Source organism: Zingiber officinale, chromosome 1A (assembly GCF_018446385.1).
Source record: "Zingiber officinale cultivar Zhangliang chromosome 1A, Zo_v1.1, whole genome shotgun sequence".
NCBI classification, from domain to species: Eukaryota; Viridiplantae; Streptophyta; class Magnoliopsida; order Zingiberales; family Zingiberaceae; genus Zingiber; species Zingiber officinale.
This window is the reverse complement of record NC_055987.1, coordinates 9803980-9820421: the sequence shown is the minus strand read 5'-3', so window position 1 is coordinate 9820421 and position 16442 is coordinate 9803980. Positions and strand designations below refer to the sequence as shown.

At 37.9% G+C, this 16442-nt stretch overlaps 1 protein-coding gene and 1 pseudogene across 1 annotated transcript; both read left to right on the top strand.

The window, feature by feature from the left end:
- Positions 1-4507: 4507 nt before the first annotated feature.
- LOC121996436 lies at positions 4508-14495 on the top strand. Its single transcript, XM_042550419.1, has 4 exons — positions 4508-4662; positions 5303-6046; positions 6508-6952; positions 13157-14495. The coding sequence occupies exons 1-4, from the start codon at positions 4647-4649 to the stop codon at positions 14493-14495; spliced, it is 2544 nt and encodes an 847-aa protein (XP_042406353.1). The 5' UTR covers positions 4508-4646.
- A 1532-nt stretch (positions 14496-16027) lies between these two features.
- On the top strand, positions 16028-16179 carry LOC122039375 (annotated as a pseudogene).
- The last annotated feature ends 263 nt before the right edge of the window (positions 16180-16442 follow it).

Below are 16442 nucleotides of genomic sequence, written 5' to 3'. Positions count from 1 at the left end.
TGAAAATCATATTTGCACTTATTTACAAACTTAATTATTTTTACTTTATGTTTGTGTTACCTTAGCTTAACTTGGGTTGCTCACATCAAAAAGGGGGAGATTGTTGGAACCCCAAAGTGTTTTGATGTGATCAAACAAGTTAAGTTAAGTCCTGTTTGTTTTAACCCTTGTGTCTAAGTGTGCATAAGCTTAGGAGCACAGGAAGTTGAACGGAAGATGCGACTAACGAGAAGGACGGCACGGGAGAGAGTCGACGGACTCGGTGCGTTCTAGGGACGAGGTGACCACGAAAGAGTACACGGGTGGACGAGAAGAACGTACGCGACGTTCGAGGGATGAGAAACCAGGGAGGAAGGCTGCTTGAGGAGAAGGCCGGAACTTGGGTTCGGGTGAGCCATATTCCGGATGGCCGAGATCACCCAAGCTAGTGGAGCCAGAGCGAAAGACCCAGACTGAGACGAGCTGAACCGGAGCAGAGGTCCCGGACCGAGAAAAGTTGACTTTCTTGGTCCGGGCATCCGGAATGCTTTCGGGCGCTCGGACCTGACTTTTTGACTAGATCGAGTTTTAAATCAATCTGAACGTTAGGAGATAAAGTTTATCCCCCCAGGGCGGGCCGGACCCTTCGTAGCTCCCCGAACAGTTCTATAAATATAGCACTAATCTACACAGTTTATTTAAGTCACTTGTAATCCATTTCTCCGTGCTTTACTTTTCTGTCTGTGCTTTTAACACTGTAAGAGGCTATTCCACCCGAAGGAGACATCAGATAGTGCATCATATTTTCCTTGGATTAGCAATCTCCTGATTGCAAATCAAGTAACTTCCTTGTGTCTGTTTGCTTTTTATTAGTCTTTTTATTTTAATTACAAGTGCTATTATTTAGTTGAAAATATGAGAAAGGGTTGTTTTATTTTGTAGGGCAATTCACCCCTTCACTCTTGCTGGCCTCCAAAGGGACAAACAGTTTGGACCATTAACTAGATTATTTTAACATGAATTAAAATTTTTAAATATATTCATATTCAAAAAATCATTGTCCTCAATATATTTAGTCAAATTGATATTTGAGGGTATGAATATAATCAGGAGAGATATACAAATACATAGGAACCAATTTCATGTAAATTCAGGGTTATTTGTCCATCAATAAGTTTTGAGCAAAATCAACTGATGTACCAAACGCCAAATTTACATTTGAAGGCATGGATATAATTAGGAGAGATAGCTAAACACATATAAAATAGTTTCATATCAATCTAAGGTTGTTTGGAATATCAACTAATTTTATCTAAATTTAACTTTGATAAAAAAAAAATTAGTCGACTGATTTAAAAAATTAGTTGATTGATTTACTTAAAATTTTGACGTTTAGGTACAGAATGAAATCTATTCGATTGATCCAAAAAACTCGGTAAACTGATAAGGGTAAAACGGAAAATAGGTATGTGATTTGGTAATTTTAAAACTACCCTACGTGATTTGGTAATTTCAAAAACATATCTACATGGTTTGATAGAAAGCCATAACAACTATTAATAAATTGAGCAGATTGGCATCGGGTCGGGCTCGCCTAGTTGGTCAAGGACGGGGTTAAGCACACTGCATGATTTTAGGATCAGCTTAAGTCCATGGATAATAAAATTTAAAAACTTTTTAATAATTAGGTTTATTGGATATAATGAACATATGCTTAAATAGATTTAGGAGTTACTCCAGGCATAGTGCAGACGGTGGATGATATTTCTAACGTAATGACCAAGAGTCAATTATTAGGAATTGACGACTTAAGATTTATCTCACCATGCGCCTAATGTACCTATATTTATCTCACTCTATACCTGTGGGGCCGACACTAGAGGGGTTGTGTTAGATTTTGAAGGATGCCCTAAGACAATCACCTTATGATTTTACTACTTATTTAATAAATATAAATTCACTATTTAAATACATATTATATGTTTTAATAGTCTTAAACTCATTTACTGAATGTCTGCAATACAATTCATAGTATGAGAGAATTTTTGATTGGATTACAACTTGTGATTATTTCTATATGTGCAATTATGAACGTATTAAAATTTTCCTAGTCGTCAAATTGGTGCATTGGGCATCATCAATTCTATTAGACTAGCACGGGTTATACTCCTTGGTTCAGCCAAATAACTGTTTTTCACTAACTAAAGACATTGGATGTTGAGAGTTAACGTGGATGCTAGTTATGCCAACTAATTCATTAGAGTGACTTGTTGTAAGACTTCATATAGTTTTATATATATATAGATATGTTTGTGAAGTTTTTACTGCACCTCGAGTGCAAGTTTCCTTCTACTTGAGGTATACAAGTCATTTTGGTGATGGAGACTTATACTTTGACATCTTAAGTAAATATCTCTTAAATGTGTGGACCTGAGATGATTGAATATAAGTCAAAGTGCACGAAGGTGTTTGGATAGCTCACAGAGGATTCACTACTCTTTGCGAGGAGACGTATACCCTATAATCACTCGTTAGGATTATTATTCAAAGTCTTTGACCAAAATATTACATGTTAGGAGTATGAGACTCTTGTACACATGTACTATGATTTTAAATCCGCAGAATGAGGAAGTATTACTTGGATTAGGTGTGATGTAGTCAGCTTAGTGGGGACAGATACATAGACCATGTCCTGAACCAAGTGAGCATAAGACGAATGAAAGGAATAAGACACGACTCACTGTAGTTGCTGAAGGGTTCAGAATTAGTTTTAAGATTAATTGTGATTTTTCGATTAATTGGGGTTCATGATGTACTACTAGGTGATACTTATGATTGTTCCATAATTAAGTAGTTAATTATGGACGACCAAGATAAACCGGGAATCTATTGGGTCACACGCACTACGAGTCTCTAAAAGACGTAAAACAAGTTAGAGAATAGGATTCTCAGATCAAGAGATAAATATTTGGTTGGACCATATATAAGATAAAATATAGAAATATTTGTCGGAACGGACGCGCGGATGAATCACATCTCTTATGAAAAGAGTTGGATCCTATTTGGTTTAGTCATGAACCAAGTTGGTTTATCTATGAACCAACTTGATTTAATTATGAATCAAACCAAGGAGTTAATAGACTAATTTTTTTGTTAAGACATAATGAGTTGAAGTTGAGCTCTCTAATCTAACTCATTAAAGAGGATTATATATTATATGGTTAAGAGAGAATTATCATACAATTCATTATTAGATTGATTAGGTTTTGAAAATGTAAACCCAATACCTATCTCTCTCCCTCTCCCTCTCTCCTGTCGCCGACCACAACAAGAGGTCTCCTCTTATTGCTGTGAGCCACCTAAAGGAAGAAGATCTTTCTTTTACTTCTTCTTCCTCTTCTTGATCCTTCTCCTTCGCTTGTAGTTAGTATTTTTTGAATGCGAAACTTGTTCTTTTGGAATTGTCTTGAAGAGCTCGGCGTGGATATGAATAGAGGTGAGGTTCGATAACGTCGTAAAAGGTTGATGCCCTTCTTGTTATAGGTTATCCGTAAGATATACCTAGAATAATTATTATTTAATTTAATTTAATTTTATGATTTTATCTATCTGATTGTATCTTACATACGTATCATGTATATAACATAATAAATTAATTTCATTCTTTATTCAAATTCCATCCACAAGGACATTTACTCATCTCATAATGGAATGAAAAATATGAGTGCCATGTGGGAGCTTAAGTAATGTATAAGTATTTATACTTCAAATCTCAACTACGATACCTGCAATGAAAAATTTATTATTTTATTGGAGTAAAAAGTGATTGTTTACCCTAAAAAGCCCAGTATTATCGATTTACGACAATACAGATAAATAATATTTGACCTAGCATACAGTGGTCAGACATTTAGCTCCTTTAGAAATTGATTTCAAATATCAGACAAAGTGTGCAAATCTCGTGGGACGAAAAATCTGTCATCCTAGTGCAGATAGAAAACTGATTATAAAAAATTAAAAGAAAATGATAGGGGTTAGAAATATCAATATCTCACTCAAAAAATCACATGCGTGACACGTGACATATGTTCCGATTGAGGGTTTTAACCCATTTAACTTAAAACCCTTCTACTTCTCCGTCTACTGCCTGCCGTCCGCAGGGGCCTGCCGTCCGCAGCCCTGCCCCTGCGGCCGGCGGCTCACCGCAGTTGACGGTCGGCTCACAAGCTGGACATCCGGAACCATGAATTCCCGGATTTTCCGATCCTTATCCTATCTCCATTCCTGCTCGTCCTTGCTCCTCTACCGTCCTCATGTCTCCCTCCTCCTCCTCCTCCACTCGGTCGCCGACGATGCAGCGCTTCCGCGGAGGCCGGAGCCCCCTCCACGGATCCATAGATCCTCCTCTTCTACTCATTCTTTTAGTTCGTCTAACTCGAAGAATCATTACGAGGAGTGCAGGGACGTGAAGGTCGCGGTTTGGTGGGACTTCGAAAACTGCAGCCTACCCGCTGGGGTCATTGTTTTCCTGGTGGCGCAACGGATCACGTCGGCCTTGCGCTCCAATGGAATCAAGGGCCCGGTCACTATTAGTGGATTCGGCGACATAGAGCAGCTCTCGCGAACTGCTCGGGAGGCTCTCACCTCCACCGGAATCTGTCTCAACCATGTACCGCATGATTGGTTCATACTCTTGCTCGTATATGCTTTCTCATTCCTGTCTACTGCAAATTTGACAATTGTGTAATCTAGCTTTCTCTTTGCCAATACCTTGCAAGTTGTCTTAGCGTTGGTTCTGGTTTCCATAGAAAGAGTTCTAAATATTGTTAAAGGATGAATTGTTCATTTGGTAGGTCTTATTGTAGTTCTTTACTTCCAGGTTATTGTTTTAAGGATATCATGTTTTAGAGCACAAATGGTATAAGAAACTACAGTTCAAGCATGTGAACGCTATTCTGATTAGACTAATTTGAATAAGAGGCTCTTTCAAGTCTATTATTTCCCCTTTGAGTTCCAAGTTTATGATTTTAGAATATCAAAATTAAAATCACTTGGTCACTACATAGGATGAAATGTATTCAGTTAGTAGCTTGCTAAAAGAGCTTATATTGTTTTGTTTTCTTTGCTTTTCTCTGCAGAAATTGTCAGCTTTGTGAATTTCATCTAATTTTATTGTAGGATTTGTCTAATATCTTTAGAGCATTAATGAAGTTGAACTAACTCAGAGCCTCAGATAGTTTTTTTATGGTCAACCTTCTTTACCAAATTAAACAAATAAATCTTAAGTGTGTCGTTAAAGATCTTGGAACCTTTTATGTTATAGGTGGGAAAATGAGCTTACAAAGCTGCTTTATGGCCGATCTTATCTATTGGGTTTCACAAAACCCCCCTCCTGTCCATTTCTTTTTGATATCTGGGGACAAGGACTTTGCAAACATCCTTCATCGTTTAAGGATGAACAACTATAACATACTACTTGCCAGTAGGGAATTTACTCCAGGCGTACTCTGCAGTTCTGCCACGCTTATGTGGTCCTGGACTCGTTTGGTTAAGGGCGGCAATGCCTCTGCCAAGCATTTTAACCATCCACCAGATGCTTTTTATGGTTCTTGGTATGGACATTATAAAGCTGTCTTGGATGATCCTTTCTCTGATATGAAACAAGCTAACAGAAAAGGCAATGATTATGTGGAACTGAGTTCTGAAAGTAAGCATCGTCCAGTTCCCAGAGCTTTAGTCAATGCCATCCAACAAATTCTGTACTCATATCCTGAAGGGATTAATATGTCAGATTTACGAAATGAGCTCAAAAGGATGAATATGAGTGTAGATAAGGATTTCTTCGGGTATAAGAACTTCTCCCACCTTCTTGCATCAATGCCAAACATATTGAAGTTCATAACCAGTCCAGGTCTTGATGGCCAACCACTTGTGGTTGGGAAGCATTTAAGAACAGCAGATTCATCTCCATCAAGATCTAAAACTATTCAGGATTTTGATTCCAGTGATGGAGAGATGAGCCCTACTCCAAAACAGGATGGAAAAACCACCCTCAGTGACTCCAAATAATGATGTGGGTCTTACACCCACTACACTTGATAAGCATCCATCCTCTCATACTAGAACACAGTATGGTGTGGATGAGGGGGAAGCATTTGAGAAATTTAAGAGATATTTTTTCAGGTTTCAGCACCTCAAGGAGTCTTCTCCTTTGACTACTAGAGGGAATGACATGGAGGCTAATCATGGCATTTCTACTTCCAAAAAAAAGGGCAGCCCGGTGCATGAAGCTCCCACCATGCGGGGTCCCGGGGAAGGATCCATTGTATGCAGCCTTACCCTGTTTTTTTGCAAGAGACTATTTTCAGGATTCGAACCCGTGACCTGTTGGTCCCATGGCAACAACATTACTGTTGCGCCAAGGCTCCCCTTCTTCTACTTCTAAGAAAAGAAAAAAATTTATTGTCATAAGAGAATTTCTACAAAGGATCTGGGAAGGTTTGAATCATTCTAGTGCTGATCTGCCAGTTGGGGGAATCGATAGCATTTCTGGTCTGGATTCTACATCTAATAAGAATTCTGTTGATGCAAAATCAACTTACCAGCCAACTGAGAAATTAAAATGTGAAGATAAGAAGACAAACTGGAAGAATAAGTTTAGTCCTAGCAAAAGTTTTAGAGAATTCGGTGAGTCACCTGCAACTGATAAGACCACTAGGCATCCTGACATGCATACTGGTCTTCCAGATATGAAACAGAGCTTCTTCAAGAGTATTGCAGGTTGGTGGTCCGGGAAATCCGAGAAAGACCAGGAAGGTGTTTGTGAACCCAGAAAGGAGGTTACCACTGAGGATAATTTTGTCCATCAGATAGAAACTATTGGTGTTTTCTCAAAAGGATACTTTTGGGATGCTCTAGAGTCATTTTTACTCACTTCTAAAGGAGCTGAGCTTATCTCGAAATCGATAACGAGGTAAATGTCTATTGTCTATGACATTTTCTCTTATAGAAACACGTTCATGGGCTATTAATGTATTCAAATCTGATATTTCTTATTTTTTCTTTGCAAATTTTGCTCCTTTACAGTTATCAAGTCTCCATCAGAATACATAGGCTGTTTCACTTCTTGACTTTTAGAACTATAGATAACTTCTACTCCAAGAAAATGGTATGGCATTCTTCAAGTTTGATACTACAAATATGGATTTCAGACATCATGTAACTCTTGGGATACTTTGCCCATTACATCCTATAAATGAGTATCATCTATTTAAAATGCAAAAATTTATTCCAATGTTATGTCAAACAAATACTAAATAATCTTCAATGATGTAGTTTGCACCTTGCACTAATATGAGTAATTGTTTGACAACATTTTCTGACACCACAATTGAGGTTTTTTGTTTGAGTGCATTAATTATGTTTTTTGATTTTTTGACAGATTAGTCTTCCCCTAAGCATCATAACTTCAAGGTTGTTTGATGTAAACCTGTTGAGACCCTTGGCTATGGATCGCTTAATGGGACGGTTTACCGGCTGGTCGGCAGGATCAACCTTCGTCTTCTTGGTTTTATGACCTTGACGACCTATGGTGGTAGAAGGGATTTGAGGCTCGAGGAAATTAGAGAACCTCTCGATCTATGGATTTAATTTCTTTCTTTTGTAAAATTCAATGATAATTTTTCTTGCATTATTTCAACCATTTAAATACAACTAGGACGTTCCTTCTCAACGAAGGAAGAAGACAACCCCTGAATAAGAAATGTTTTATTCTTACTAAAAATAAAAAGATACTAGACTCAATTCTACTTAAAATAAAAGATACTTGACTCAAATAAAATCAATTACTATAAATAATTATAGCTGAATCAATTTTCTTGATTTGCACCATCCTTTCTAAATCTACTTCTCTTGATTTGCACCTTCCTTTCTAAATCTACCGTGTGTGTATCTCTTATATTTGATGGGCTCCAGATTCTCTTTTGTTGTATGGGCTCGGTCTATAACATTTCTCCCTCCCTTAGAAACGGGTTTGTCCGCAAACACGAATGATGGGTAACGTTCCATGATAGCCACTGCATCTTCCCATGAAGCCTCGGCAGGAGATAAGCCCTCCCAATGAACCAGAATTTGAGAGCGTCCACGATGTGAGCGATAGTCAAGAACTGCTAGAGGAGAAGGAATGCAATCTTCCTGATGTATCGAGGGAAGAGTGGGGTCGCTAGGGATGCCGCCATGATATTTGTTTAAAGAGGACATATGAAAAATTGGGTGGAGCTTGGCGTGGTCTGGCAATTGGAGTTTGTAAGCGACATGACCCACACGGTCAATGATTTTAAAGGCCCATAAAAGCGAGGAGATAGTTTTGAATGCTTCTTGGACGCTAAACTTACTTGACGATAAGGCTGAAGCTTTAACAACACCATATCTCCAATCTCAAACCGTACCTCCCGATGGGATGAATCATATTGAAGTTTCATGCGATTTTGGGCAGCAAGAAGTTTCCTCGTAGATGCTTCAGAAGTTGTTCCCGAGTTTGTAGCTCCTGATTTACTGATTCAATATGAGAAATACCAGCCAAATATGATAATAGGCGTGGAGGTGATTGCCCATACACGACCTCGAACGGGGTGGCCTTGAGGGACGTGTGATAACCGGTATTATAACAAAATTCTCCCCAAGAGATCCAATTTACCCATTTCTTTGGAAATTCTTCTGTAAAACAACGCAAATACATCTCAATAACCTTGTTCACGGCTTCAGTCTGGCCATCCGATTGGGGATGGTAAGCGGACGAGAAACAAAGTTGCGTCTCACTAAGGCGAAATAGCTCCTTCCAGAAAGAACTAGTGAAGGTTGCATCACGGTCGCTGACGATGGTTTCTGTACGACCGTGAAGCTTAAAAATGTTATCAAAGAAAACTCGAGCCACCTTCACAGCTATGTATGGGTGTGATAAAGGTATGAAATGGGCATACTCAGAGAAGCGATCCACAACCACAAACAATACAGTTTTACCCTGAGATAGAGGCAACCCGCCAATAAAATCCATGGAAATGTCCGACCACACTTGGTGAGGAACAAGCAAAGATTGTAGTAATCCCACGGGCTTCAAATGCTCCACTTTATTGTGTTGGCAGATTGGACATTCACGCACAAATATGTGAACCTACTGCTTCATCCCGGACCAATAGAAATTTCGTGTAATTCAATATAATGTCTTCTAATATCCTTCGTGAATCTCATTATGTATCATGGATATTATTTTAGAAGTGAGAGGAGATGTAGCAAGGAGATAGATTCTGCCTTTGAAGAATAAAAGCCCTTCCTTGTACTCCATGCGACCTTCGCCATGCTGTGACACCTGAATAAGGTGCTGAATTTCCGGGGAAGTAGAATATTCAGATTGAATGTCCTCTGTTAAATTTAATTTAGGCATGGAGATAGCGGTCAACTATCCATTATTGTTGTCACGACGTGAAAGTGCATCTGCTGCCACATTGTTTCAGGCTGCTCGATATTTGATGAGAATCAAAACCCAGCAGCTTACTAATCCATTGTTGTTGAGGCGAGTTGGTAATCCGTTGTTCCAATAAAAATTTTAGACTATAATGGTCAGTTCGAACTAGGAACTTGTGTCCCTAAAGATAAGCACGCTAATGATGTATAGCTTTGGCCAATCCGATGAGTTCTTTCTCATAAGCAGGGAGTTTCATGTGTCGTTGGGCCAAGGGACGGCTAAAAAAAAGCAATAGGGCGTCCTTGTTGCAGAATTGCACCAATCCCCATATCTGAAGCATCACAATCCACCACAAATGGCTTTGAGAAATCGAGCAAGGTAAGTACCGGTATGGAAGTAAGGGCGATCTATAGATTTTGGAATGCCAATTCCGCCGCTTCATTCAATTTAAAAGAGTTCCTTCGCAAGAGGCTAGTTAGAGGGGATGCCAACACTCCATATCCTTGGACAAATTTACGATAGTACCCCGTGAGCCCCAGAAAACCACGAAGGGCACGAAGAGTAGTGGGTTGTGGCCAATGGAGAACTGCTTCAATTTTGCCATTATCGATAGCCACCCCTGAACGAGAAATGATGTGACCAAAATAGGCAATTTCCGTCTGAGCAAATAAGTACTTAGAATTTTTTAGGAATAGGTGTTGCTGCTGTAATATCCCAAAAACGAGTTGCAAATGGTGGAGATGTTCCTCCCAAGAAGCACTGTAAATCAGTATATCATCAAAGAAAACTAGTACAAATTTTCTTAGAAAATCGCCAAAGATATTATTCATAAGAGCTTGAAAAGTTGAGGGGGCGTTGGTGAGCCCGAATGGTATTACTACAAACTCAAAATGGCCATGGTGAATGCGAAAAGCCGTCATGGAAATGTTGTCCGGTTCCATTCAGATTTGGTGATATCCGGATCTGAGTTCCAACTTAGTAGAATAAAAGGATCCATGTAATTCATCAAGCAATTCATCGATCACATGGATAGGAAACTTATCTTTAATTGTTTTTTCATTGAGAGCCCTATAATCCATACAAAAGCGCCATGTGTCATCTGCTTTTTTTACCAGTAAAACTGGCGAAGAGAAAGGAGATGTGCTTTGTCTAATCAGGCCCTTGGCAATCATGTCATTGCATTGACGCTCGATTTCATCTTTTTGCCCATGGGGGTATCTATAAGGACGCACCACGATAGGGTTGGTACCTTGTTCAAGTAAAATTTTGTGGCAGCACTTACGAAAAGGTGGAAGGCCGTTGGGTTCCTCAAAAATTGCAGCATACTTTTCCAGAATATGTCGTAGTTGTTTTTCATGAACTTTTGGAAGGGTAGTTGTTGCGAGAGAGGTCACTTCTGCTGTTAGAGTAGCACCCGGTCCTTGTAAATAAATGGTGTTGCCGGTATGTTGAAAGCTCTTGCGCATCTGGGAGAAATCCCAAAGGATGGGACCAAGGGTGCGAAGCCAGTTGACTCCCAACACTGCTTCACTATCCCCCAATGGTAGAATGAAGAATTCTATATTAAATTTGTGATCACCCAAATGGATTAATACATTGCGGCAGACCCCAAGGCATTGTAGTCGTCGTCCATTAGCTATTGCCACCCAGAGCGTAAGACTTTTGTCAATAGATAAGCCCAAGATTGATGCAAGTGCTGAATTTAAAAAGTAATGAGTACTTCCCGAGTTGATGAGGACCAACAAGGGGGTGTGGTTAATTCGTCCTTGAATCCGCATGGTTTGAGGAGCACGGGTGCCAGTGATCGCATTGAGGGAAATTTCAACATCCTCGACGTGATTTTGTTCATCATAATCTTCTAATCCCTCAAGCCAAAAAAGACATTTGCAACGGTGATCGGGAATGTAAAGTTCGTAGCAATTAAAACAAAGGCCCTTGGCACACCGTTCTTCCATTTCCGTTCGATTTAATCGTTTGATAAATGGTTGTTTCGGTGGCAGGACGGGGGTGCGTCGCAGTGTGACCGTTGATTTAGATCGTTTGGAGCGACGTTCATAAAGACGAGCAAAACTCATAGCCGAAGTGAGATCTTCTGGGTGGTGAAGCGCGACTTCCACAGTAATGTGATCTTGGAGGCCATTAATGAATATTTGCACTTTTTGTTCTGAGGTTAAGGAACTCGCTCGTGCCGCCAATTGTTCGAACTTTTGCTGGTAGTCTTCCACGGATCCTGATTGTTGAAGTTTTGCAAGCTCGCCCAATTTGTTGTTGCGAATAGGTGGCCCAAATCTCAAATTACATTGATCTTTGAATTCCTCCCATTGAATATGAGGTCGATCACGTTCGAGTTTGATGAACCATAGTTGGTATCTCCCTCAAGATGGAACGAGGCTAGGCCCACATTTTCTTCCTCCAAAGTGCATTGATGGCGAAAAAATGGTCGCATCGATTGAGCCATCCCAAAGGATCAGACTCACCATCATAATGTGGGAAATCCAGTTTCGAATATCGTGGTATATATGAGGATCCCTCCTTATGGCCATGATACCCTTTTGAGCGGTGCCTTTGTGGATCGGCATGATTGTTGCTTTCTTCACCTCGATGGTTGTTGTGCGAGTGTAGATTAGAAAAGCTTTTCGACAATTCCTCTAGTTGAGCATGGATAAGTTGCTGTCGTTTTCATTGGAAGCTTTATCCTCCTGGTAGATTTTGAGAAACGTATCAAAATGTTGTTGAAGTTCTTGTGAGTCACCCATTATGACGGGTTTTGATACCAATTTGTTGAGACCCTTGGCTATGGATCGCGTAATGGGACGGTTTACCGGCTGGTCGGCAGGATCAACCTTCGTCTTCTTGGTTTTACGACCTTGGCGGCCTATGGTGATAGGAGGGATTTGAGGCTCGAGGAAATTAGAGAACCTCTCGATCTATGGATTTAATTTCTTTCTTTTGTAAAATTCAATAATAATTTTTCTTGCATTATTTCAACCATTTAAATATAACTAGGACGTTCCTTCTCAACGAAGGAAGAAGAGACCCCCTGAATAAGAAATGTTTTATTCTTACTAAAAATAAAAAGATACTAGACTCAATTCTACTTAAAATAAAAGATACTTGACTCAAATAAAATCAATTACTATAAATAATTATAGCTGAATCAATTTTCTTGATTTGCACCATCCTTTCTAAATCTGCTTCTCTTGATTTGCACCTTCCTTTCTAAATCTACCGTGCGTGTATCTCTTATATTTGATGAGCTCCAGATTCTCTTTTGTTGTACGGGCTCGGTCCATAACAAAACCTTCCCAAAAAAAGCGTATGAATTAAAAAGACCCAATCTTTTGTAAAATGTCCTCTGGATCTAGTTTGCTTAACACTAGAGCAAACAACTGTTGGTTACTTGTATCTGTATTTTTATCTAATCCATTATTTTGCAATTCCAGAAACCTGGTACTGATCTATGTTTTTAGTGCTTCACCCACCCAACACACATTTTATCTTTTGCATTAGTTTCAGAAAAAAATGATTCTGCTATTTTTTTTATTTAGGGGAAGATATATCATGGCATTCATTTTGGAACAGAACTTGGGTATAATTCTAACATAACTGTCTTTTTTTTTTTTTTACCAATCTTCTAAGGGTTATATATTTCTTCTAGATGAATTTTTGTAAATTAAAATCTGTCATATTGAACTATGGCATTATTGTCTGCTTCAGGGAACAACTGGTGCATGGGTTACAGAAGGGAGGTCCTTGGGTCCTTAAAGATCTTTCAAAAGCCCAACTTTTTGAGCTGGTAAATTTGATGATTGTAGAAAAGAAATGGATAGAAGAATCAATTTTGCAGATGTTCCCTTTTAGGCTTAATCTTGCCAAACAAAAGTGTGCCACATCACATTGCTATAATTCCAATGGTTTAAGTTCACTTTTTACTGGCAAAATATCAAAATCTAGCATACACAGACAGCCTGAGCAGGAAACATATGGTCACAAGTCTGGTTCCCTGGGGAGTTCATTTGCTGTGACTAATTCTGTTAATCAACCCCAAAACGTTTTGGAGTTCAAATCTTGGTTTCAGAAAACCTATACACGTAAAGAGGATGTACAACCTGAAGATTTAGAAAAGATGTTTGAGAGCATGTTCAGCATAAAACTTGTTCCTTCCTCCTATGGCTATCCGGATCTACAAAGCTTGATTGAAGTTTGTGCAAATGATGACAATTATGAGAATAAGAAAATAAAATCATCTCCTAGCGGAGAAAAGATATTATTTGATTGCCGAAAGCTCTTGGTTGAGCTTTTTGATGAATATCCTGATGGTTTCGACATGAGCATATTCAAACCAGCTTTTCTACAAAGGCATGGTTATGTTTTAGAGTCTGAAACGCTTGGCTATCCCAATCTTGCTTCATTGTTAGAGATAATGCCAAGGGTGAGGATGGAGTCCAGTTTTGTGATCCCTACTGAAAGGTTCCGCTCAAATTCTAGCTCTACTAATCAACTGACAATTGGAACACTTGATCTCACTTCACTAGATAATAAAGGCAATGCAGGTATCAACACTAGCCAGGAAAGTGCTTCTGAAGATTGTGCATGGGAAGAATGGGAGGAGCTGGGCGGTGTGCATGAGACAATTGTGCGTGAGGATCTTACGGCTGCTCCGATTCAGGATAGAGAAGTAACATATGACGATTCTCTTTCAGAAGATGAATTGTCTGATTCAGAGGGCACTCCCCCATTGCAGGATGTAGTAGAGAAATCTCAAAGATGTGGAGAGGAAAGCTCTCTTATTCAAATTCTTGATTCCTGGTATGATAGCAAGGAAGGCGGTCTTAAAAAAAGTAGCAAAGATGGTTGTGGAGTGGAACAAGCTGTGGTTCCTGATGGTCTCGTAGATTGCGCTACGAATAAACCCGAGATCTTGGTTGATATTAAGCCAAAATTACGGTCTCATAAAAGATATAATTTTGTTTCAAATTCAGAAGACAAGGAAAAGTTGGTCGATAGCATATTAGGTAGTTTGAAGAAAGCGGGAAATTCAAAGTTCTACAGTTAAAGAAGATTCATTTATACACTAGACGTAGGGGTGAATATTCAGTCAAAATTAAATCGAATCGAACTGAATTAATTGAATCGAACCGAATTATTATTTTTTCAAACAAATCAAATCGAACTGATTTTTAATAAAAATCGAACGGAATTTTCAATAAAATCGAACAAATCGAATCGAACAAATTGAATAAATCGATTTTTTTTTAAAATTTGATTTGACTTAATAAAATTTTAGGTAGTTTGAAGAAAGCGGGAAATTCAAAGTTCTACAGTTAAAGAAGATTCATTTATACACTAGATGTAGGGGTGAATATTTAGTCAAAATCAAATCGAATCGAACTGAAATAATTGAATCGAACCGAATTATTTTTTTTCAAACAAATCGAACCGAACTGATTTTTGATAAAAATCGAACGGAATTTTTAATAAAATCGAACAAATCGAATCGAACAAACTGAATAAATCGATTTTTTCTAAAAATTTCATTTGACTTAATAAAATTTTAGTTCGATATAAAATTTATAGTGTCAAAAATCGATTTGGTTAAAAAATTCGGTCTATTCGATTTAATTGAATAAAAAAAATTCTAAACCAAATCCGAATCGAATTAACTGAATCAACTGATATTTTGGAAAAAAAAATTGAATTTTCAAATAAATCGAATTAAAATTTTAAATTCAATCGATTTGATCCATTTAACTAAACTTTTATTCATCCCTAAGTATACGAGGATCAAATATTCAGTGTTCACATTATTAGCTCCATTCTGAGTATTTTTCTTTGACTCGCACCGTTGCAACTTTTAGTTGTGTAATGATGTTTCTTGATACCGAAATTTTCTTATTTGTTATGGCGTGTAGAAGATAGAAGAAAATATGTTTGGTATAAGCTCATTGAGAAACCAGTAGAGGGTGCATTAGTAAATTTGCATTAGCAAATTATCTACTTTTGTTGAGGTATTTTTGTTATATTAGGATTAAAAAATGCGGTGTGACAGCTAAATAATGTCAAATTTGTAATAGCATGTTATTATTTTATTAAGAATATATACCTTTTATCAACTTAACTTTCAATTAATCTGATAAAATTTAAAATTAAATTACGTTAATATTTTTTTTTCCTTATCAAATGAAAATAATTTTAAAATTTATTAGTACTTTTAATAAACATAGGGATTTAGAGTTCGAAATTCAGTTGTAGTATATTATTAGAATTTTTATCATTTATTAATCAAAGATTTAGAGTTTGAGATGAGAGCGATGTATTATTGAAATTTTTTTCATTAATCTATTAAAAAATATGCACTGTTATTATTTTTTTAGTCTCGCTTCTTAAAATTGACAATACCATAAGTGGAGAAACTTCTATAAATATTTTGGATTGATGATATTAGAAAACATTTTTTTCTTAGTTTTTTTTCTAGGAACAAGTGTGAAATTAAATTAATTTTTTATATACGAGGGAGAGTTCATTACAGTAACTTATTGCAGGAATTCTTAAATATCGCTTTATGGTCCTGACACACCCTTATTAAGTTCAATTTATGTGTCTTTTGGTTAAGATCAAGTGTAGTATTTATTTTTATTAGTTTAATATCTAATATAAAAAATTAAATTAATTTTTTATAAGAGAGAGTTCGTTATGATAACTTGTTGTTGGGGTTCTCGAGCATCGTTGATGCGGATATATCTTAGGGACATGAGAGGAATTAGGAAAAGAGAGAGCGGCATTTTGGAGAATTCACTGTTAGGGTATTGTAGAGGAAGGAGCACTGTTCATAGAGGGGACATCTTCTTAGCTTCTTCCGCCCTGCCAATAGAGCCACGCACGTCGCTGCTCCTCTTCCCCATTCCTCTGGCCATTCACTGAGGCAACAGTCGGAGTCGTACACGCCGAGGAGCATCACGCCATTATCTCCCTCAAGTTAGCTCTGTCCAACTTCATCGTCACT

What these genes read in the sequence shown, in the direction of transcription:
- LOC121996436 (XM_042550419.1), top strand. An exon ending in CACCCTCAGTGACTCCAAAT is followed by an intron (nt 6,047 to 6,507) that starts AATGATGTGGGT and finishes CTGATCTGCCAG; the next exon opens with TTGGGGGAATCGATAGCATT. An exon ending in ATCTCGAAATCGATAACGAG is followed by an intron (nt 6,953 to 13,156) that starts GTAAATGTCTAT and finishes TGTCTGCTTCAG; the next exon opens with GGAACAACTGGTGCATGGGT.